Genomic DNA, 24,514 nt, shown 5'->3' on the forward strand with positions numbered 1-24,514 from the left:
TTGTTGTTAAAACTGAGTAGGGGTGCTCTTATTCTACTGTCGAACTGTGTTTTTAAGCAGAAAGATGGGAGGTGTGAAGGGCATACTGGAAATCAGACTCTGAAGTGCTACTCAGAGCCCGCTGTGAGTTGCTTTCAGGATGTCAATCTCCCACTTCCAGAACACTCTCCCAGGCATCTCTATGGAGTGCTTTGCACACAGAACCTTCTCCCCAGGCTTAATGACTTCTATATTTGCTACTCAGCAATACAACTGAATTCAAAGAACAAGAGTACGCTCCATACAATTTTAAACACATTTTAAATCACAATGCCTTATTCTTTTTTTTGGCACTCAAGCTATCCACATTGATAAGAATGGAAGGCGTTGTGGGTGTGTTTGTGCATATGTGTATACATGGTGGATGAGGAAGGAAAAGGAAAAGCAGCAGCTAGAAGAACTATGAGGCAGTTTATTGTTGTTGGTAGTTTTGGTCCTTTCAGAAGTTTCACAGCCCACTGAATTTGCTTTTGGGTAATTTTTTGTTCCTTTTGCACATTTTGGAGTTGACTTGATTCAGCTGAAGGAAGTCAGAAGCAAAAGTGGCCATATCATATGCTGGCAAAAAGGATGAACATTCTACGAAGTGGCATCTATTATAGAAGCCAAGGGATAGGTCAAGGCAGAAGGTATCAAAAGGTGTCAATTTCAGAAGATGTCAGAGGAAACATTTGAAACATAAAAGGCATTTGAAACATAAAATCAAGATATTGCAAAAGTGATTTTCAGTTTTGACGTACATTTTGGATATCTGACAAGACCTGGACTTTGGATAACGGAGATTCTGATAGGTAAAGCTTGGAAAAAATCATTAAAGTAATTTGCATATTTGCTGGACATTTAGTAATGGGCAGATATAACCTCCTGATTCACTGATGGGGCACTGACCAGCATCCTCCATCCTGGCACTGCAAACCTAATCCTTGCCCACTGAGGAGAGAGGAGCCTGTCCCACACTTACCCTGCATCGGTGGATCTTGTCCCACAGGTCTGGGCTTGGCTCCCCACTCCTGGTCTATGGGGTCACAGCACTATTCATGTTTCACCCCAAGGTCAATACATCCAAAGTGGGGAGCTGAGCCCAGTCCAATGGGACATTAGTCACTACTGTGGGGTGAGTATGGGGCAGGGTTGCTCCCCAACCTGTCCCCAAGTCTCCACTCCACACTCGACCAAGAGAAGTGTATGTTTGCCTGTTTTTACAGCCTTGGTTTCATGATTTCTGTGGATACAACTGAACCCATGATCAGACGAGAAAGTTATCCCTGGCAGAGGGATACTGAGACCTAACCATAAAGTGACTATGAAAATTATTGTGCTTCGAGTAGCTAATATTTTCTTAGGTAAACACAGGAAGTAGATTTTTACACTTTACAGTTATTGTAAAGTAACCTTAGAGTGCTTCTGCAAATCAGGTCCCCTTAGCTAGTCAGAGTACAGGAGCTTCTATAATGAGAAAAAAAATCAGTATAATTTTGAATATTTTTTGTATTATATTATGGTAGGTTATCATTCCAAAGGAGGTCATCATCATGGCAGATCTAATTAATGAGAATATAGTTAAGAGGTTTTTGGGAGTTAGAAATCACTAGGAAGAGATTTGTGGCAACATCCTGTGTATTTTTTATTTAATTATTGTTAGAACTAAGATCTTGCATTGCAAATCTGTTTAATAATCCCTCTTGAAAACTTTAGACTATGATTGGATCTAGGTTTCTTAAAAATAATTATATATATGAAGCATCCATGTATATGAGATAATTTTTAATGGGGTCTCAATTACAACATAGTGTTTTTCTTAAAACTATATTGGGAAGAAATGTATTGGAAGATTATTTGGAGAAGCAGTGGATGGCACTGTTGGGCTATAATATAAGGCTGCAGATGCAAATCTCAAATCACAGTATTTCAAAATAATGCACATTTTTATATGCCACTTCAATCAAGACATACAATTTAGGCTTAAGATGGTTGAATTGATGTTGGGCATAGCACAGTTAGATGGAGAATGCAGTTAACATGTTTAGGGGATGTTGGATAATGATGATTTTTTTGGGTGAACATATGGGAGAATCAGCAAAATTCTTGATTCCAATATTTTGGCCACTGTAGCTTTATTTATATTAAATGGGATATCTGACATCGGGGAACTGGCTGCAAACAAAAAAGACTTGGTTGATAATTGGACTAATGGCAGCAAAAAGTCAGACTGAGAAAATGGAAAGACAATGCTGCTCCAACTGAAGCGGAATGGCTTACATGCCTGTCTCACATGGCTTCCTCTGTAATGATCACATTTAGATTGAAGAACAGAGGGGACTTATTTGATAACATCTGGAAACCTTTAATGTATTAGTACTACTACTACCACATACATATTTTAAAGTATTCTTCATTGTAATATCTAGATTAGTATCTACATAACATCTACCCATAAAGCAGATGCTACTCCTTAAAACTGCTTGTAATTGTCATCTTGTACTTGTATATAGGTTAAAACTAAGCATGCATTGCACTACAGATTTTCTTTGTAGTCATTAGCTTTTTGTTTCTTTCCTTTCTTTTATACATGTATATGTGTAATGTTTCTTAAATAATTCAATTGGGATTGGAAGGCTCTTGGGCCATGGCAATGGGTTGTGTATTTCTAGTGGCCAACATTTTTTGTATTGTGTGTGTTACTATTTTTTTTCAGATCAAGCACTAACCTATTTTGAAAAGTGGATACCTAAAACATTTCTGTTGCTTGAGCGTTTAGGCGAAAGACAAGTATGAATTATAAGAAAAATCTGATTATCCATGAACAGAATGACATCAGAGGTGTTTTAGAAGGACCTTGATTATATGAAAATGTATTGTGTACAATATACTTAAAAATTGCTCACAACAAAGCTTTAAAGATATCTGGATTGTGTTCTTTAAGGTATTTTTCTTCTGAAGATTACATTCTTAACCTCAGTCAATTGCTTCTTTTTTTGTTTTGTTTTCAGTCCATGAAAAGTACTAACATAAAAGAAAAGGCTTGATAATAAAAACAAATGAATTAGTATTAAATATAAAGCTAAATTACCATAAGTTGTGTCAGCCTCATATTTCATATTTCTTTAATTCATGTTTACTAAAATATTACATATATTTCAAAGTTTGAAATTTATTATTAATGTGCTGTCTTACCCTGAAAATTGATTCTAAAATGGGGTTTTGGAGATCTGACTCCATAACAAATCTGCTCAGTTTACAAGTAAAAATATTTCCCCCCCCCAATGCCTGCAAACTTGATCAGGGTTCTGACAGTCAAGTTGGGTTGCACGGGTATAATTCTGGAAGAAAACGGAGTTTCACAGCTATAACTAAAGTCATAACTTGGTCTGTCACATCTTTACTACTGGCAATAGATCACTCTCATTGTAAGTATATGCTTGCTGAACGTAACTGTAACTAGATTTTACCTATCTTGTGAGGCTGCTACTGAGACCTTTAGCTAGAGATGATTCTGTATCACATACGTTTAAATTTGTTTTTGATAATGTCCAATTTACCTAATAAATTTGCTTTCTCTAAGATACTTTTTGGATTTAGACTGTCATGGGGCAACCTCTGTGGACTATTCTCAGAGACAAGAGGAAGAAACATCTGTTATCTGAAGAGATACTGAAGGCAGGTAATAAGGTACCAGACCTGGAGCACTAAGTGAAGATGTGAAACTGAAGGATGCTCATTGCTAAAATGTGCTTTCAAGAGACTGACTGCAATCAGCAAAGGGCTTGAAGAAAGTGTAATGATTGCTAGGAGTGACACGAGAGGAAGCCTCAGGTTACAATTTTTCTTGAGTAGCTGAGATAAAAAGTTATAGGGATGGACAATTTACATAGCAGCTTTCCATAGGCAGACTAGAAGTTGCTCTGAATAGTGGTGGTATTTTACCAACAAGAAACATTTTTACAACCTTACAGCAGAGCATAAACTAGAGATGAAAATCTTGACACTTTTGGGTAAGGGAAGACAATTAAAATAACATTTAGTTACTCTGACAAGCCAACATGCAAGAGTGTGGAACCTCAAATGTGGAGTGCCCAGAAACTAGGGGGAAAAAAAACAGCTCTCAGATAGTCATGATTAGACATGGACTCAAAAGTCCAGACATTTGTTTTAACAGTGGGGCTCCTGAAGAAATGAAAGCAAACTGATTTTCAAGTGTTGAACACACACAGCCCTCACTGAAACTTTGAGCATTGCTGACAGGTCCCAGAAAAAGCCAGGTGTAGTAGCCTCCTTCAGCTAGAACAACTCGTGAAATCAGGTCACTTTTATTTAGCTGCCTAAATATGAATTAGGGGCCTCACTTTTGTCACACAGGGTTGAAAGCTGTTGCCATATTGCTCATTTAAAATACAACCGTAGTTGTACTTCAAAGGTTGGACATATAATTGGCAGGTTTTTCATTCTTGGGATTCATGGCCCATCATTGTGACCACTATAATCAACTTAATTGGTCAAGTTTTCCTGAGCACAGGCAGTAACAGTGGTTCAATACATTTTATACAAATGTTCAGATACTTGGGCACCGATCTATTCATCTTTACTTTCTCTAGTGCAGGTTGCGAGTATGGTCTTTGCTGGACCTGGTCTATGAATTTTGTAATGCACAACACCACAACTGTTTGTGGAAGTTAAGCTTTTGGGGAAGCAGCCCCAAGAGCTTGAATAAGTTCCCTATTCTGCTCTTTAAATGTCCTTTGGGACAGTACTCTGTTTCACAGTCCTAGCTGAGTACTGTAGTGGCTCATCTAATCCTGCACTGTTTGTAAGCTATTAAATTAACCATATCAAAAGGGCAACTTCTTACCACACATATGCTTACATATTCCATCATATCTGCACACTAAATGACAGAACTTAGAGTTTACTGCTTTTTACTCATGTTAGCACTGCAGAACCCAAAACAGTATGGGGAAAGGAGATGGATTCTATTCTCTCTTGTGCATTTCTTTTTTTTTTTTTATTAGTACGACTCAGTAGTTCTACCTGTGCAACTCCATTAGAGTTTCAATTTAAACAAAAAACCCCTTTCAAGTGTAAAACCAAAACTTCACTCAATATTGCCAGCTATTGTTAATTCAAACATGCTCCGTTATATGGCTTATTCTTCTATGCTTAAGTACACTGGGGTAAGAGGACTGCATTCCCTCTGCAATCTTCAGAAAAATGAGATGTGAAACTGTATTTTACCATACCTATCATAGTGAGAAAAGAACGAAACACGCAACTTGGCATAGTGTATAGGATATTGGTATATTTACAAAAGATACTTGTTAAAAACTTTCTAATTTTACACTCAGATGTGCAAATTATTTTCACAGCCTACAAACACTTTTGGCTTCGTGTATAGTATTCACAAGAGTTAGAGATGGAAGAGACCTAATAGATCATCCAGTTCATCACCCTACACTTGCAGGCATTACTGTGAAACAGAGCACTACATAAAGGGTAGTTAAAATACATCCATGGGGATTTGTTTTAAACTTTACATTGCTTCAATTTATTGAAGTGTTTTTACTTATTTATTAGCAACCTCAATCATTTACAATAGTTTGTACCAAACATGGAAACCTCAATATGTATAAACGAACAACAATGAGCCTATCGTTAAATACTAGGCTACACTGATAACACTTATAGAAGACTTCTTAGAATGTAATCATAGTATACCTAGATAGATGGATGAACATTAAAAAAATAGATATTTCCTATAGAAAGTAGCCATCTCCACTATCAGAATAAGCTTTACACTCCCTTACCCCCCCCCTTTTAGTTCTTTAAGGAGGAAACAAACATTCTGATATTGCTTCTCTGAAACAGGTGTACAGACCACAGACATATTTGCCATTCCCAAGACTTTTCTATTCCTTTATGACTGCAAGCGTCATATTATTACAGTATCCAAGCATCCACCATCAACACTGATTTAATTCTAGATTAGTTGTAGAGCAGTCTTTTATTCATCAAGGTCATATCTTAATGGCTACACAAGCTCAGATAAATCAGGTGTTAAGCAGGCACATCTCCAAGGAACACAGAGACTCTCATCTGCAATCCTCAGCATATCTTATTATTTATTGCCAAAGAAATGACTGATTAATTTTGTCATCTTTGCTCTGTGTTTTTTTGCTCGGCTGAAGCTGCCTGCTCTCTTTTGCAATGCCTGATCAGACCTATTTAAGTTGATGCCTTTGATCGTAGACACAGAGGAGCTTGCTGACTTAGGCTTTGACTAAACATTCCTCCACTGAAATATTTATGTACAAAACCCTGTCTGATAACTGACAGTCTATGTAGATAACAAAAAACTTATAAGATGTTTTCCAGTATACTCATACCCAAAATAGCATTTACTGTACTAGTTATCAGTCTAGATTTAAGGTTGCTATTGAAGTAACATTTAAAAAAAAAACCTCAGCTTTTTAATCAATAGTTCATTTCCCACAGATAAAATATTTGAGGTCAGGGAATAACGTGTTAGTTGGAAACTGCATATTATGATTTTAAAAAACTGCTTTCAAATTCTTGTGTACAGTGACATTATATTGCATTTTTTACATTAACAGCATTTTACTATTAAACTATTCCAACATAAAATTATCAAAACAAAATGAATAAAAAAATACAATGGAAGTAAAATGCCATGGAAAAAAATTCTATGCCTCCAGCTCTTTATTAATCACATTCCAACACCAGAGGCTGAAAGTACATCAAACTGCACCAAATCCTTTTCACATGACAACCTCATAAATTATTCAACTCATTAGTATCACCAAGAGGCATAAAAATAACATCAGTGTTAAGGATGTTTTCTCACAGAGAAAGGTCAACTAAAAGTTTCAATATTAAAATCCATATGCCCAAGCCTCTGAAAAGTAAGTACATCAAGGTGGAATCTATGGGTTTTAACTTCAATGCATGCTGTTTAAAATTCCTCCAGAATGCCACACCATACTTATTTATTTATGGGAAAGCTGCATATCAGATACATTTACAGCCAACAAGATAACTTCCATCTACTGCAATTTGAAACACAACCAATGAGAGTTTGACTTGCACTGCCCCAGCAATACTTCAGCTTTATTCACCTGCATGTTAAAGGTAAATGTGTATAACTATATGGGGTTCCCTTTTGAATGCTGAAATGTAACGGAAGTGGCACATTAAGTTGTGGTGTGGAGGGGGAAATAAGAGGACATCGTTTGCATTATAAGGGCATGAAATAAAGTCCACTGGAGTAAATGGCAAAACTTCCATTAACTTAAAAAATGGTGCTGAATCAGGCCTTAAGAGGCCAATGTTAGGGATTGTAAACCAGTTTCCTTCTTGCTTTCAGGTCGGTTTAAAATCAGAATTTTTACATATTTAAATATTAACAGCCTCCTCGAAATTGCAATTCTGTATTAAAGTAGAATAGAGACTAGGGCTAAAATTAATATTTCTGAAAAGGAACATAATTGTTACAGCAGTTCAAACTAAAGAATTGACATCTGCCTTGGACAGTGGCTCTATACTGGATGCCTCAAAGGAAGGTGGGGGAAAATAAATACACCACTGTGTCAAAAGTGCAATACTATATGCCATAAGGGAAAATTAGTTCTTGACCCCAGCTATTGATCAGCTTATGCCCTGAAGCATTACAATTGACAGCCTTTATATTTTAATAAATAATATACTAGCTACTACAGGGGTGGGCAAACTTTTTGCCCGAGGGCCATATCTGGGTATGGAAGTTGTATGGCGGGGTCATGAATGCTCACGAAATTGGGGGTTGGGGTGCAGGAAGGGGTGAGGGCTCTGGCTGGGGTTGCGGGCTCTGGGGTGGGGCCAGAAATGAGGACTTCAGGGTGCGGGGGGCGGGGGAGGTGAGGGCTCTGGCAGGGGGTGCCGGCTCTGGCGATGAGGGGTTGATGGTGCAGGAGGGTACTCCTAGCTGGGACCAAGGGGTTCGGAGGGCAGTACAGGGATCAGGGCTGGGGCAGAGGGTTAGGGCGCAGGCTCTGGATGGCACTTACCTCAAGCAGCTCCCGGAAGCAGCAGCAGCATGTCCCCCCTCTGGCTCCTATGCAGAGGCATGGCCAGGTGGCTCTGCGCGCTACCCTGTCTGCAGGTGCTGCCCCTGCAGCTCCCATTGGCCACGGTTCCTGGCAAATGGGAGCTCAGGGGTGGCATTTGGGGTGGAGTAAGCATGCAGAGCCCCCTGGCATAGGAGCCGGAGGGGGGACATGCCGCTACTTCTGGGAGCCACGGCACACACAGAGTGGGGAAAGCCCCCAACCCCACTCCCTGGTGGGAACTCAAGGGCCGGATTAAAACATCTGCAGGGCCAGATGCAGCCCTGGGCGACAGTTTGCCCACCCCTGAGCTAGTATAATTTTACATGCTGATATTCATTTAAATGTCTAATCTTTTCTGAAGCTTACTACGAGTTATTTGCCTCAATAATATCCTGAAGTGATGAGTTCCACAGATTAACTACACAGCATGAATTATATCTAAGAGTCAAAACTTCCAGTGACTTCACTGAGAGCTCTGGCTACAAATGGGCTGCATGATTTAGCTCATACTTGCATAAAATGATTTTCCTTGCATCAATTTTCAGTATGTGGCTTTTAAACTTACACCCAAATATAGTGGAAATTAATAGTGCGACCACTTTGTTTTCAATTAGAAATATAAATTAAAAAGGTGGATAGGAACCTATCCTGAAAAAAATGCCTTTGTGGATGTCTACAGAACTGCACAAGACCTAGGTCTGAAAAATGTTTCTCCTTCTAGATTCTTGCACCACTAAGGTTCATTCTGCTGTCCAGAGGCACAACCCCAGGCTCCAGTTGTCCCCAAAGCTCTAACTGCCAGAAGCTGGGACTGGATGACAGGGGATGGATCAGTCAATAATTGCCTTGTTCTGTTCATTTCCTCTAAGCATCTGTCAGAAGATACTGGGCTAGATGAATCATTGGCCACTCTTATGTTCTTATAAACCCCTGAAACTAACTCTCTGGTGTCACAGGGGAGTCTTGTAAGCATGTCCCAATAATTACCTATTACCCCTCCAGGTGTTTGGAGATTAGCTGTGAAGTTCCTCTGTTCAACAGAGCAGGGCCAACCTGGTAGAAATCCGAACGAAGCCCCACCTGGAGTTGAAGCTGAAGCCTGAACAGCGGAACTTTGTGGGGGCCCCCTGTAGCATAGAGCCCCAGTCCACTGCCCTGCTTGCTACCCCCTAATGACAGCCCTGTCTTTTACATGCAGATAACCAGTGTTGTGGCAGAGGTGGGCCATGGAGTTATAGCATGTCGAGTGGGCCTCAGAAAGAAAAGATTGAGAAACCCACGATAAAGTGCTTGGCTCATGACTGCCCAAAAGCACTGAGCACAACTGCTAAGCAGCTTTGTCTAAACAAGGGTTTATTGATGTATTTCACAATTTGCAGATAAACATTACTCCTGGTTCAGATTATGTATGCCAAATTAATGCTTTCAAGATTTTTACAGACAAATTATAAACCGCATTGAAAAGAGGTCTTATATGGAAGTGTTATGCTATATCATCTCACTGGCCTAAGAGTCATACTCTGCCAAGCAGGAGAGTCAGGTTTGATTCCTTATCCCAGTCTGAATCCTAGGGCTAACGGAGTCTGGGAATGCTTAAAAGGCAGTGGAAGTGCTAATAAGGGGTACCACAGCATAGGGGGGTGGCCTTTATGTATACGTACGGCACTTTTTCAAGCCAATAGGTATAATTGAAGGTGGCACCGCCAATGACCCATCACCCCCCCAGCTGTGCCGTTGCTCTAAACCTCGTTCTGCTACTGCTGAAAGAAATACTGCTAAGCCTTTGGGAACTAGGAAGAGTGAGTGTTTCACAGCATCCAAGAGCAATTCCTCTGGCCCAACAAGAAATGAGGCTGAAAGAATTCCTGTTCCAGCTTCCTAAAACCATGATGTGAGAGAAAAAAAATGACAAATCTCAGCACTCTAATATGGACATAGAAGTCACCAAAATAGCCCCTTTATTAAAAAGGGGGTGAATTAGTACTGACCATATTCCACAGCAGCTTTGAGGAGGGCATCAGAATGAGTGGATCCGAAAGCATTGCGAACAAATCGCCTTCGCCGGCGCAGATCATCCTCCCAATAATCCAAGCGCCAGAAGTCATGCAGTTGGCTATGAAATAGAGAACACATGTCAGTACCTACCAGAACTTGCACTGTATTTACATATAGCATATACATATAATTTCAATACTGCTCCTATATTTCAGTGGCATTAAGGAAAATGTTCCAGCAAAAATATATATTACAAAAATGTGCAATATTCTAACATTTTTACTTGTATTTAGGCATTAAAGAACTCAGCCCTGCCTGTCTCAAAATGCCCTGTCTACTGCTAAAAACATTAATCACAGTGAGCCCATTAACAAATGCAGCATCAAATTACAAGTATTAATGGCGCAGCTTGATTTCTTTTACAGTGTTTTTAACAAGGTTAGTAAATCATAGAATGGATCTCAGTGCAAATAGTTTGCAATTTAATGACTATGGTCCCTTAGCAGACTGAACTTAGAAGTATAAAATATTGCCCACTTGAATTTTGTGGAACTATGATTAAACTAATGTGCTGAAATATTCATTGAAATAATTCCCCACTGCCCCCAGCAACCTGAGAAAATTGCAATTTTATTCATTATTAATAACACTGAATTAGAGCTGCAAAAAATTTCACCATGTGGTAATTGTCTTGGTAAATTATTATTCCAACACTAACGGAGTCCTTGGATGATTTTATAGCTTCCAGCTAATACAAGCCATTAACAACCATGACCATCTTCATGTTACGTTGCTTTTTTGCATTCAGAACCAATATTAAAGTTCCACAGATTGAGACAGAAACCATTGTTAATCTATATCCAACTGAAAATGCAAATTCATGTCATCATTTGGTGTTCAATTTAACTTCATTACTAAATATGGGACTGGATGGCTGTTTAGTAAACATCCAAACAATATTAGTACTAAGATCGTGGTGGAATATTTTATCAACCTGTCCAATGACAATGAAAGACTGTGCTTTAAATGACTGCATGCCTTCATTATGAGTTGTTGTACTGGCAGCCACTCCTAGAGGCATCATGACCGTGTGCAAAGGCACTTCCACAACCTTTAAAAGGGAATGCACTACATGTTTGCCCATTCACTGACCCAACTGTACTGGCTCGTGCAGTGGATTGTATGTTAGCACCGGGAGTGCTACCCTGTAATTGTTACTAGATTCACATGGCTTTTATGTGCCAAGACTGCAAGGACTGCAGTGTGTCTGACCCCTGCTTAGGGGCTCAAAGGCTCATTGAGCAGAAATGAGGGGACAGGTACAATCTAGGCCTCTCTTTCTCTGTTTTGATACAAATGACCTTTATTTAGATTTATGAAACAGCATCAAATCCACACGCACATTTTATCATATTATCTTTGTTAATAACCAATTAAAAGATTTTTTTACTGTGTGGAGAGAAGAAAGAAAAATATTTAATGAGTAACTAATGAAAGATTAGAAAATTCCCTTTCTTGTTCCCATTTAAAAATATAAACATAATGGAACAGGAGCAGCAAAGGCCTTATTTAAAAAAAAAACAAAAACATGGATTTTGTGGCTGTTCTTTGTGAAAATTTGTTTGCTACCATCTAAAAAAGGGCCATTGATTTGAGAAGAATGACATAATATTGTACAGATAAGAAATCCATCCTAAAATTAGGAATATTCGACTTTTGAGATATATTTTGATTTTAAATCATGTTCCATAGTGATAGAACATTAATCAGTTTGAACAAGGAAAAATACTGTATTCTCTTAACCAATAATAAAGCAAAATAGCTTTCATAGCAAGTGTTTTAACAAAGGGACAACAAAACACAGGTAAGATTGTTATGGGAAAATACCCTGCTTAAGGGCCTCATAATAAAATAAATTAACACAAGCTTGAAACCTGAAATACAAAATCTTGCCTTAAAATCAAAATTTCAAAAAACCTCCCTGAAAAGAATCTCAGGTTGGTTTTCCCTTGTTTTTGATCACTGAGTAAACAGCTTTTCACAGTACAACAAATTTTTCCTCCCTAGATTTTCCTTTTTCCTGTAAAGGTGTTACAATGTCACCAATCTCAACCTACAGCAACCCCCATCCTTCCAACAAGCAACCCTATACCTTACAATCTCTGCTGATCTAGAACTAGTTCCACCCCACCAAGGTACAATGGGACATGAGGATGCACACCACCTCAGAGGATTGAGCCCCAATGATTAGGGCCCTAGCCATCAAAATATGGCTGGCAAGGGTCAGGTGGGAATTTTGCTGTGTCTTCATACAGGATGATGGATGATCCAGACAAGATTCCTACTGAATGCTTTCCAAACAACAATTTGATTCAACAAACTAAGAAGCAGAAGACTCTTCATTGGAGAGATGAGAGCATGGCTTTAATGAGGCTCCCAGCCTTTTGCCAACCCTTGGAGAGAGACTGAGTTCATAACCACATTGTTATTGCTTACATGGTACTGTGCAACATTAGCACTGGCTCACTCATCACAGTCTATAGTGTAATTAAATTAAAATTATTGTATAATGAAAAATTATCTTGCATTTAACAGTGTACTTCACCCAGTGGGAACCAAAGCACTTTAAAAACTATATTACCTGTACATACTATTCCATCAAAGAGAGTATATTAAGAAAACTTTAAGGTTGCATAGTGTATTCAAAAGTTAGAAAATGCCAAAGTTAAGGTTGCACATGTGACCTCATCTCTGTCCCCTTGTGCATATGCCTTAGAACATAGTTTAATTTTAACATGATCACACATTATTTCTCAAATACAATATAATTCTGCATAAATGTATTTACAGTCTTAAAGACACATTTAGCATCTTGCATTTGTTTTCATTCTCATAACACATGACATTTACATATTTAACTTCTATAAGCAATATATATGGAGGAATTATATTTTCCATTCTTCTCTTATTCAACAGCCACTGAATTGCCTTTGCTCAGCTCATATTTTCTGGGGTAGTAGGGAAAATCACCTTCAAGCTGAGTCTAATTCATAAAATTTCAGCCTGAAAGGTTAAAGTTGGGGAAAGTTATAAACAACTGAGAATTGAGATTATAAAAGAAACCTAACTATAGCAGTTACCGTGCTGCCCATTGCTATAGGTTGCTAATGACAACAATGTATTACCTAACAAATGACAAAGAAGGGGGGGGGGGAAGAGAAGGAGGCGATATTAATTCCTATTATCTCTGAGCAGGGGATATGCTATAGCTGTGGGGAGAGAAACTGACTAAAAATCTGAAATCCAACGGGGTGGAATTACAAAGTTAACACATATGGAAATTGAACCAAGGAAGAGAAGAAATACTCTTGGGGAGCAGGCAGGAAACTACCACTCTGGCATTTTCTTTTTCAAACCTCTGTGAAACAAAAGTGAGATAAAAAAAAGTAACACAGAACCAGGAAAGCAAATCCTGCAAAAATAGCAGATTTTGGATCACTTAATACAACAAAGAGCTCAAGTTCTGGTGGAGTCTCGGGGGAGTTAATACTGTAAAAGTAACTAAACTGCTAATTATTACCATCTGAAGCAAGGATGTTGTCAAGGCCTCACAGGCAGAACATAGGTTGTGCTATCATGTTGGGGCATTAAGCTGTTTGTGTAGAAGTTGGTAACTGACTTGTAAACTAAGGGTTTCTGGATCTTAACCTGTTATGCTCCCAACCTACTGTCAACTCTCTAAGCAAAACTTTCAATATGATGATAGAAACCCCTCCTTGCCTTATTGCTAGAGACAACAGAGGTATGAAAAACAGATGGGTTAACGTACAGTAACTTCTGAATTATTGAGTTTCATCATTGTAAAAATCATTAGGGCTTCTTATATACTATTGATATATTGGGGAGGGGGAACTGTTCCCCCATATTCTATTTTGCCATATATTTCTTGGGATCAGAATAAAGATATAAAGAAGAAAAAAGCTATGAACATAATACTCTTAAACTTATTTGCTCTAAAAGTCTGGTGCTAAAGAATGCATCACAATTAAAGTTTCAGAGTAGCAGCCATGTTAGTCTGTATCCACAAAAAGAACAGGAGTACTTGGGGCACCTTAGAGACTAACAAATTTATTTGAGCCTAAGCTTTCATGGGCTACAGCCCACTTCATCGGATGCATAGAATGGAACATATAGTAAGGACATATATATAACATACAGAGAACATGAAAAGGTGGGAGTTGCCCTACCAACTCTAAGAGGCTAATTAATTAAGAGAAAAAACTTCTGTAGTGATAATCAAGATAGCCCATTACAGACAGTTTGACAAGAAGGTGTGAGGATACTTAACATGGGGAAATAGATTCAATGTTGGTAGGGCAACTCCCACCTTTTCATGTTCTCTGTATGTTAGTTATATATATATATATATATCCTTACTATATGTTCCATTCTATGCATCCGATGAAGTGGGCTTTAGCCCACGAAAGCTTATGCTCAAATAAATTTGTTAGTCTCTAAGGTGCTACAATTAAAGTTGCCTACCATCTGGATTACATTCTTGGATGTCATAGTGGTAGTCACTTTAGAAATACTTAAGATACATAACACTGACCTATGAAAAAATTTCAGGAGTGAACAATCTTTAATGACTCTTAGTGGCCAATACTTCAGCTTAGCTCATCCAAAAGATAGCAGCACCTCAAGCAGAACTGTTCTTCCCTAACATCATGGTAGGCATTTGTTCAATCCTGACAGAGGAAGAGTACCAGTGAATCATCAATAACCCTTCCTGCAACACCCGGATTTTTCCTAGAGGTTCTAATTATTGACCTGACTTGATGTCACAGTGCCTGAAAAGAATCTTGAGGCGGTCTGCCAGCAAGCCTCATTGTATCTACCCTGTATGATGTATTGGTATGCAACAAATTCTGAATTATATTTTATAGACAGACCCAATAGTTTCCATGTTTAGTAAGATGGCAAGACATATATACATCCCAGAGCTATATAAGCATATCTTGCATCTGTCCAAAGGTATATAAGCCTGTTATCTGCTGCTACGTCTTTCCTGTTTCTTATCTGTAGCATTCTCTCTTACCCATAGTTATTTATCTTTTGCTGATTACTAGCAAGACTATCTCTACTTCCTAATTTATACTGAAGCACAAAACAAACCCACAACTGACAATGAATATTTTACCTTTTTCAAAGTCTTAAAGATAAAGATAAGAAGCAGTGCTAGCCACCTGGGGTCCCCAAACAGGAATATTTTTGCCCTCTCCTCCTTACTTATACCTCACCCAAGTCCTAAAGATACTAATTGCATTATTCCCACAAACCAAATATATATATATATATATAGATATCAACAACACATATTAATACACTCATTTAAAAGTCCATGTTAAATAAGATGAATGGTATTTTGGGGGTAATACTAAATTGGGGTCCCCTTGAGCTGCTTGAGGCCCTAAACAATTGCTCAGTCTGCTTATGCCTAGAGTCACCAATGTTCTTGATGTAATGGAAGAACTGACCACCTAAAAACAATGAAAATAAAAACATGATATATAGAAATGCATTTAATTAAAGTTAAAACATGATCTGGATTAGAGACTGGAATCATTCCGTACCTTTAGAAATGAAGAATTATGTTTAAACTCCTGTACTTTGTGCTTGAAAATGAGAGTATGTAACATTTTAATTTAAAAACACATTAGTAGGGTTGCCTAATGTAATTCCTTACCAAATGGAAACTGAAAAATAATAAAAAAAAAAATATACAAGACTCAAAGCTATGTTTACTTATGTGAAATCCTGGGAGCATAGAATGAAGTCACTTGGTTCATTTATTTTAGTGAAAAGCACAATATTTCAATAAGCCAGCCTTTATTAATAATATTTAATTATTAATATTTTTTATTTCCAGGGCTAACTAGATTACGTGCAATTTCTCAACCATCCCCCACTCCCCAATTTTACATCAGTTAAGTGACATTCAGCATCAGGCCTGTTTTAAGAAAAACTGCGTAGGTATGCATATATAATAGAAAAATGCATCATTGTGACAAAATATATAAATTTGCTATTTAAATTCTTGTAGAACCAAGAGTTTATAGTCTCCAACAATGGAACCAATGTCTGGTACTTTGGCACAGTACAGCAGAGGGCAAATTTTACATACTTCAGAAAGGAATAGATTTTTCACCCTTTAGTTGGGCAAAGAGCATTTCAAAAGTTAACTCTATAAGAGATGACCTGGAAAAGCCTTCGTGACAGATTTAACTGTAAAAGTATTTTTTTTTTTTTGGCAAACAACAAAATAATTTAACAATACATATCTTTATTATCCTCTAATAGGAAATAAGGGACTGCAGCAAAATGGTGATAATACAATGTTATCTATACCTACAACACACCTGTAAAACATTTAATTTAGAATGGTGTGGTATATTTAATTTAGAAATCAGGAAATTATAAACCTCTGAGCGTGTTGCTTTGGAGCTCATGATAAATCACTGCATGGACTCCAGCAGGAGGCAAACCAACAGAGGTTTATTGTGGGCAGTCATCCCTTTTGGGGTGGAGGGGTGTCAACAACAATAGTCTCATTTAGTCCATAAAAGGTCCTGAATATAACAGTGAAACATAATACCCCAGGTCAAAAAGGGAACAAAATAGTCCCAGGTAATAAAATAAAGGCAACAGTCCTGTGTCAGGCCTACCTTCCCTCAAGCAGACTCTGGCATCTAATGATCTATGGCTAGGCCCTTGGCCCCAGTCAGGCCCTCCTTCAGAAAGTTAGCACAAGAGATCTGCTCTTGCTCCTAGCCCCCCCTCAATGGAGCTGGTCTAGCTCTCTTCTTTTAACCACCTCCTTCAAGCCTGATAACTCTTGCAGGTGCAGCGGGATGGGACTGATTGACTTCACAGCAGTTTATCAACCCTTTCCTGACCAGTGTAGGGTTTATACAGTCCATCAAAGCCTAACTGAATTTTAGTTTTATAGCTTTTATAACACACTTTGGAATGACAGGAAATGTTAGCAAGATTCTGTTCTTGTGGCAAGTAGGGTTGCCAACTTTCTAATAGCACAAAACCGAACATCCTTGCCCCACCCCCTTGCCCTGCCCCTTCACCAAGGCCCCACCCCTGCTCACTCCATCCCCCTTCCCTCTGTCACTTGCTCTTCCCCACTCTCACTTACTCGCTCATTTTTGCTGGGGCAGGGGGTTGGGGTGCAGGATGGGGGTGCAGGCTCCAGGGTGGAGCCAGAAATGAGGGGCTCAGGGAGTTGGAGTGCGGGAGGGGGTGCAGGCTCTGGGCTGGATGTGTTGGCTCTGGGGTGGGGCCAGAAATGAGGGGTTCAGGGTGTAGGAGGGGGCTCCAGGCTGGGGCAGGGGGCTGAGGTCTGGGGGGAGGCGAGAGCTCTGGCTGGGAGTGCGGGCTCTGGGGTAGGGCTGGGAATGAGGGGCTTGGGCGGGGTGTGGAAGGGGGTTGAGGTGCAGGCTCCAGGAAGGAGTTTGGGTGTGAGAGGGGCTCAGGGCTGAGGCAGGGGATTGGGGTGTAGGAGAGGGTGACAGCTCCAGGGTAGGGCCAGGTGGGGTTGGGGTGCAGGAGGGAGCTCTGGGCTGGGGCCAAGTGGTCTGGAGTGTGGGAGGGGGCTCTGGGCTGGGGCATGGGTGTGGGCTCTGGGAGGGAGTTTGGGTGCGGGAGGTGGCTCAAGCAGGGGTTGGGGTATGGTTGGGGGTGTGAGGTGAGTGCTCTGGGAGGGAGTTTGGGTGTGGGAGGGGGCTCAGGGCTGGGGTAGGGAGTTGGGGTGAGGGAAGGGGTGTGGGCTTTGGGTGGCACTGACCACAGGCGGCTCCTGGAAGCGGCTGGCATATCCCTCGGCTCCTAGGTGGAGGCGCTGCCCCTGCAGCTCCCATTGGCCGTAGTTCCCAGCCAATGGGAGCTGCTGAGCTTGCACTTGGGGGGGGCAGCACACAGAGTCCCCCTGGCCATTCCTCTGCCTAGGGGCTGCAGGGATGTGTCACCGCTTCTGGCAAGCCCTGCGGAGGGAGCTTACCAGCCCCGTGCCAACTGGACTTTTAACTGCCTGGTCAGTGGTGCTGACCAAAGCCACCAGGGTCCCTTTTTGACGAGGTGTTCTGGTCAAAAACCAGACACCTGGCAACCCTGGTGTCAAGTGCATAATTTCTATTAACGTTATCCCTTGGTGTACATGACATTGAGAAACAGATAGCCCTATTCAGACTTAAGCATACTGCATCGGTTGTAAAAAGCAACAGAGGGTCCTGTGGCACCTTTGAGACTAACAGAAGTACTGGGAGCATAAGCTTTCGTGGGTAAGAACCTCACTTCTTCAGATGCAAGTAATGAAGAAGTGAGGTTCTTACCCACGAAAGCTTATGCTCCCAGTACTTCTGTTAGTCTCAAAGGTGCCACAGGACCCTCTGTTGCTTTTTACAGATTCAGACTAACACAGCTACCCCTCTGATACTTGCATAGGTTGTGTAACCTATGCAATGTAGCCCTGAAATTGCACTTCAGTCCTGACCTGAACCCAACTGTCCTATAGCACTACTGGCCCCCTCTCAATCAAAGATTTCTAAGCATTTCAAATTGAGTTGCACAGCTGTGATGCATGCAGGAACTGACACCATGATGATAAGGCAAAGTATAAAAACCTGGATAGATTACATAGATAAGAGGGATGTCTAATGAAGAGTATATTGAAAATGTGAAGGTTACTTACTTGTAATTGGAGTTCTTCAATATGACATCTGTACATTCTTACTCTTTAGGGATGCACTAACGGTGCAGCCTAGACCAACTCCCAGGCTGCACTGTTGGTACCTCCAAAGAAAGCCAAGAGCAGGAATCAGTAGAGGCCACTTGATCACCACTATCTCATGTCACTTGTGATGAAAGCCACAATTGAAATTATGTTTTCCCACAGTCTTAATAGTTCCACAGTTTCAAAAACGTAATATCTAGAATTAGATTAAAAAAAAAATTTACATATTTACTCCAAAATTTTCGATTTGGGCCATTCAATAAAATAGAGAGATTTTTTTGTGTCTCAGAAATGTACAAGCTAAAATGGAAAGTGTCCTACTTTAATATAGTATATTCAAGGAATAAAAACTTTATCTTCTGCTGCCAGTATCTTCCTATATGCATAAATCCCCTGATATATTCTTATTTCTCCTTTAAACAATTTTTCACCTTGTGAAAGTTCAGCACAGTGGGAGGGAGGACAAATGTGTCTTTCAGCCATCTTTACACCCTTGAGATTCTGGGTTGTTCCAGAGAGTCAGTATGGTCTTTGATGTCAATTTATAGCAGCCTTCCAAGAACTGCCTACTCTCTGCTTCAGACGCCCACGTGGTGCTCACTACTATATCCCTGCCTGCTCCTGCCACGTCCCCTGGGCCAAAGTTAGTGGGATGGGCAGCAGCATAACATAGTGTGTGAACATATATTGTGAGAATTCTCCCATGGCTCCTCGTGTGCTGTTTATGCCACTGAAACAGTATACAGATGACCATATATGGAAATATATAGAGGGAGAAGTAGAATCTCTCCCACTTTGTGCAGGTCATATATGCACACTGGATTCTTTGGGGAAGGAGTTGTGAAAACATTTCATACTCTGTTAAGCCTCCAGCACATTGCTTTGGTTCGGAAAGAGAGCATGTTGTTTTTGTTTTGCCTTTTTTTAAAAAAACAAAAAAACTTTTGAATCTCTATTGTCATTTGTAAGAGGAAGGAGAGCAAGTCTCTATCCATCCTTCAGCCAATCAGCATGGTAGCTCTGTGACAGCAGCTTCACTGCTGTGAATTGCGCTCCCTATTATGCTGTTGGTGACCCTTCATGTTTGCATGGGATGCTATAACTTGTAGTTTGCGGCATGTCACCTATAGTTAGTGCAACTGGATGCAGATGAACATAGAGAACAGTGCCAGTGCACAAGTCCAAAGAGATCCCTAGGCAGGGGATTGGCTGCCAGATGGAACAGATTAGGTTTGGATACATTGTATTAAGGAAGAGGAACAAGCCTGCAGGCAGGGGAGAAAGGAGAAGGGAAGTTGTTTGGGAAAAAGCGTGGGCCACTGCTTTAAAAGGAGGCGATCACAAAATCCTCTCTCTTTATAAGGTGGGGATAACAGTACAGAAAAAATGGAGAATTGCTGAGCTGCAACAATCTTAGGAATCAATTATATTTTTCCATAATATAAACAAGGAAAAAGAAAAAAATCCAGTCAATACCTGTGACGGAGTATACATGATAAGAGGTTGTGTGAGATAAAAGAAAATTATATATTGGTGACAAATGTTTTCCAATAGAAGAATGAAGAAAAGAAATCTTTTAATGTATTAGCAATGGCTGTTAATGAACACAAATTGTTCCCTTCTGCTTCCTAACAAAAATAATACTTTAAAGTATAAGAACCACAAGTTAACTCTTACACAGCACACATTGCATTAGGTATAAACTAAACTTTAATTTCATCAGTCAGAATATCTAAAAAGCAAATGAATTAGGTAAGAATGATACAGTAGGTGGTAGTTCGGAAATATAAATCAGTAGATAATGTGATCATATTAGAAGAATTTATTTCTGACTGATGCTTCATTGAGAAACAATGACTGCTGCTTATGCCAAGCTGGTGTGACATGTTACTCAAAATCACACACCATGTTGCAATGACTTAAAAAATAAAGAATTATTGTACATAGAAAAAGACTAATTTGCAGCACAAAGCAACATGCCTAGGTTAGACAATTTATACAGGGAAAGTGTTTTAGTCATAAAAATCACAAAAGCTGGTTATGATTTTCAAAGTAAGATTCAGAGAATGTCAGAAATATGTTCTTGGAGACTAGAAACATCAATACAGAGAATAAAGACATTTATGACTCTGATATGACCCCCAATTCAATGCAAGTTTGAAAAGAATTCAGGGAAAATAATACCAAAGTAGATTAAGGATCATCTTGGGCAAGCTTATAACAGGAACTGTTTGTGGTTTTATTAATTAAATAAGCACGAGGATATTAATTACTGGTAAAGCACCAAGAGTATTTTTGGCATGGTACAGGACACAAAAGACAACATAGTTCTATCCAAGAAGAGCTTACAATTTAAACAGTCAATGCTAAATACACTAGGAAAATGAGGGGAGGATTCAGTCTTTTTAAAAATTGTTATGAATATAATGGTTGAGTGACAGTAGTTTTAATTAGGTGGGTTAGAGATAGGGAGCTTTGTGAAAGAGGCGAGTAGAGGCATTCCAGGGGAAGGTACATGGATGATGCATGGAATGCTGGGTTAAAGGGTGGAGCTAACTGAGAAGTGCTTGGAGTATCTGAGTGGTGAGTAAGTAGCTGGGTGAGGTTCCATCAGGCATCAAAGAGGAGGGGATGAAGAGGAACATGAGGAAGTTGGATGACTGGGGACTGTCGGGAAATGCCTTGGGCAGGGGGTGGTTACTGGGCCAGCAAGGGGGTGGTGGGCTGCTGAGGTTGTGGGAGTTAGTGAATGGGAGTCTGTGACAGCCGGCTTCGATGGGTGGGTGGTGCATGGTGTTGGTGAGGTATGTACTGTCTCCCCACTTTACCTTCTTCCTAGTGTCACCATTGCTGTCTCACTGGATAGTTATTTGTCTGCAAACTAACAATAGGAGCAGAGAGAGAGAGAGGAGATAGAGCGCTCCCCTGGTAAACTGAAGAGCAAGTGCCACTGAAGCGCCTAATGTAGGAAGAAATACTGTGCAGAAAGCCCTGCTGGATGAGTTATATCTCTGCAGAATTGCAGGAAGGAATTATAGGGCTGCCGAATGAGTGAATGTCATGACAGATAAAAAAATATGCATCCGAAGAAGTGGGCTGTAGTCCACGAAAGCTTATGCTCTAATAAATTTGTTAGTCTCTAAGGTGCCACAAGTACTCCTGTTCTTTTTGTGGATACAGACTAACACGGCTGCTACTCTGAAACATGACAGATAAATTACACTTTGAACATCCTGTGTAGGGCTGCCAAGGTGTGAAAGAGGGAAACAAAAGGAAATATGAAGCAGGATTCACTGACGAAATGAGAGCAAAGATGTATGCAGAGACAGAGTCTTGAATGTGAGAATAAGAAGCTTAAACTTGGAACAAAGGACAAGAGAAAGTTAGTGGTTCAGTGAGGAGTGTGGAATCTGGTGGGGCCTCACAGGAGACTGCTGACATTCAATATTTTCATTAATGACTTGGATAATGGAGTGGAGAGTATGTTTTTATAATTTGAAGATGACTTCAAGCTGGGAGGGGTTGCAAGCACTTTGGAAGACATGATTAGAATTCAAAACAACCATGACAAATTGGAAAATTGCTCTGAAATCAACAAGATGAAATTCAATAAAGACAAGTGCAAGGGAAAAATCAAATGAATAACTATGAAATGGGGAATAATTGGCTGGACAGCAGTACTGCTGAAAAAGGATCTGGGGATTTTAGTGGATCACAAATTGAATATGAGCAGCACTGTGATGCAGTTGCAAAACAGTCAAATATCATTCTGGTTGTCATACATAAGGCAAATATAATGAACAGGATATAAGACGCAAGAGTTAACCATTTTGCTCTATTCAGAACTTGTGAGGCCTCAGATGGAGTACTGTATCCAGCTTTGGGTACCACACTTTAGGAAGATTATAGACAAACTGGAGATAGTCCAGAGGAGAGTTATAAAAATGATTAACGGTTTAGAAAAGCTGACCTGTGAAGAAAGGTTAAAAAATGGGGCATGTTTAGTCTTGAGAAAAGAAGAACACGGGGACAAGGACAACAGTATTCAAACATGTTAAGGGCTGTGATAAGGAAGATGGAGATCAATTATTCCCCATGTCCACTGAAAGTAGGACAAGAAATAATCAGCTTAATCTGCAGCAAGGGAAATTTATGTCAGATATTAGAAGAAAAACATTCTAACTATCAGGATAGTTAAGTACTGGAATAGGCTTCCAAGTGAGATTGTGGGAGCCTGACATGAGAGGTTTTTTAAACAACAGGTTAGACTTGTTAGGCATGGGGAGGCTGGACAAGTGTTTCAGCCACAGAGACAAAGATGACCAATCAGATTTTAGAGATGTGGAGAAGGAATTGGCAGGACTTGGTCACTGTCTAGATGAGATGGGGAGGAGCTGGTGTTCAGACCAGGGAGTTGAGACAAAGCAACCTCAGAGACCATGGGCTGGGGAGACAATGGGCAGAAAGAAGAACTGAGTGGAGGGCGAGAAAGTGACAATGGATTATGGAACCAGCAGGAGGAAGAGGTTTATAAAGGAAGCAGGAGTAGGAAAAAGACAAATAGCTAGGGAATCAGGAGGAAGATGTGTGACTCAGTAAGCAGGTGGCAAGAGATAAAATTCAAGGAGTATAACAACAAATATACTGACTGGAGGCAAAAACTGTGAAGAATTATCCCTTGGTGGTGGGGAAACAGTTCTCTGGGCGGTGAAAATTGTTTGAAACCAGAAACTCTAGATAATATGCCACTGTCTCATAAATTATTTCTTTTCCTCAGGTCAATACCTTACCTTAATATTGTCTTTGTAGCCAGTCAGTGTATATATATCTATACTATACTCAGAATCATGTATGGGACTGTAATTTCATCAAGAGGCTTTGATGACATCACATGCAATTACCAGAACTTCAGGAAAAAATGCTTTTTATAAAAATATTAGGTAACATATGTTAAAAATCCTAGATTTCCACTCTGGCTAATGCTGCCCTCTCCCATCTTTGCAGCTTCCCATTGCTGCTGGCCTCCATTCCCTCCGAGTGGCTTCTAACTTTTTTGACTGCTGAGCTGGTAGGATCCTTTTTAGCACTGGAAGCTCTTGTTGTTGGCTTGCAAGGCTGTTCTTCAGGGAGAACAGAAGCAGTTGATGTAGCAGAAAGTAATTTTTTTTTAAATGTTCCTTCCTCCCTTCCCCCACCACACACATCCTATCATACTAACACAGTATATTAATGCAAGTGAATAAAGCTTTTTCTAAATTTCCCACAATCTCCTATAGATGAAGTAGCAGAGGACTGTTTTAGATATCTGGCTGAATTGTGGTTAAGCAGTGAATTGGAACTCAGAAGATCTGAATTCAATTCTCATCTTGGCCATAGACATCATGTTAAGCATGTTTTATATTCAACGTAGCCTTCTTTAGAATGTAGCAATGTCGGAGTTGTTCAGATTATTACATCAAACATGCATTACCTCACACTTATCACCAGTGTGCCAGCAGGCTGCCCATTCACCAAGCCTTGTTAGGTGTCTGAAATTACTCAAAATTGTCCTGATTCAAAGCCCAGTGAAGTCAGTGTAAAGACT

At 39.8% G+C, this 24,514-nt stretch overlaps 1 protein-coding gene across 12 annotated transcripts in view; it reads right to left on the reverse strand.

Annotated features, from left to right (window-relative positions):
- The window catches only part of NBEA (neurobeachin), an 823,962-nt gene that overhangs the window by 283,179 nt on the left and 516,269 nt on the right, over nt 1-24,514 (reverse strand). For all 12 annotated transcript variants that reach the window (XM_065581345.1, XM_065581343.1, XM_065581347.1 and 9 more), the window contains one exon: nt 10,124-10,248. In XM_065581345.1, the coding sequence (XP_065437417.1) occupies nt 10,124-10,248 (125 nt within the window). The remainder of the gene's footprint in view (nt 1-10,123; nt 10,249-24,514) is intronic.

This window comes from Chrysemys picta, chromosome 1 (assembly GCF_011386835.1).
Source record: "Chrysemys picta bellii isolate R12L10 chromosome 1, ASM1138683v2, whole genome shotgun sequence".
Taxonomy (NCBI): domain Eukaryota; kingdom Metazoa; phylum Chordata; order Testudines; family Emydidae; genus Chrysemys; species Chrysemys picta.